Source organism: Mycetomoellerius zeteki, unplaced genomic scaffold (genome assembly GCF_001594055.1).
Source record: "Mycetomoellerius zeteki isolate Tzet28-1 unplaced genomic scaffold, Tzet1.0 C4296334, whole genome shotgun sequence".
Taxonomy (NCBI): Eukaryota; Metazoa; Arthropoda; class Insecta; order Hymenoptera; family Formicidae; genus Mycetomoellerius; species Mycetomoellerius zeteki.
In genome coordinates this window covers 1-615 of record NW_017255344.1, presented here as the reverse complement: position 1 = coordinate 615, position 615 = coordinate 1, and the positions used below count along the sequence as shown (strand labels likewise).

General features: G+C 31.9%; 1 protein-coding gene across 1 annotated transcript; it reads right to left on the bottom strand.

Moving 5' to 3' along the window:
• Positions 1-53: 53 nt before the first annotated feature.
• LOC108731810 (zinc finger BED domain-containing protein 1-like) lies at positions 54-602 on the bottom strand (the record flags this gene model as incomplete). Its single annotated transcript, XM_018462355.1, has 1 exon — positions 54-602. A coding segment is annotated over exon 1 (549 nt), but the record flags the coding sequence as incomplete, so codon positions are not given.
• Between the last annotated feature and the right edge of the window lie 13 nt (positions 603-615).

Here is a 615-nt window from a genome sequence, read left to right as displayed (position 1 = left end):
TGCGATAAATATTGTTTTAGTTCAATGTTATTATTTTGTATATCCTCATGAACTTGTCGTTTTAAAGCTACTATTTCTTTATGAATCTTCCAAAAATGATTTAATGAATTATCTCCTTCAACTACGCTTACCATGCTTGCCTCAGTTTCAGTATTTTCGTTATTCTGATTACCTAAATCGATTTCAATCATGTTCTGAATATGCTGTATAGCTGTACTTAATGCTAACGGAATTTCAAAATGAATTTTCTTAAATCGGGGGTCCATCAATGTCGCAATTGCTAAATGGGAAACAGATTCGACGTGTTGAAATCTTTTATTTAATTGTGTAAGAATGTTTTCTTTAAACTGAACTCCCGTATCAGTAATTGGTTCACACTTTTTAATAGTAAGCATCATATAATGGACTAATGGTATCACGAGACTGCTAGTCGCGTATGTATCACCACTAATAGTATTTGTAACGTACTCTATTGGTTTTAAAATATGGACTATTTCTTGCAACGTTTCTACTTCGTCTCGGACTATCATATTAGGCGCTTTTGGGCATTTTAATAGCATATTATTAATGTAATCTTTTAACTGTAAAAACCGTTCAATCATATAGAACGCTGAA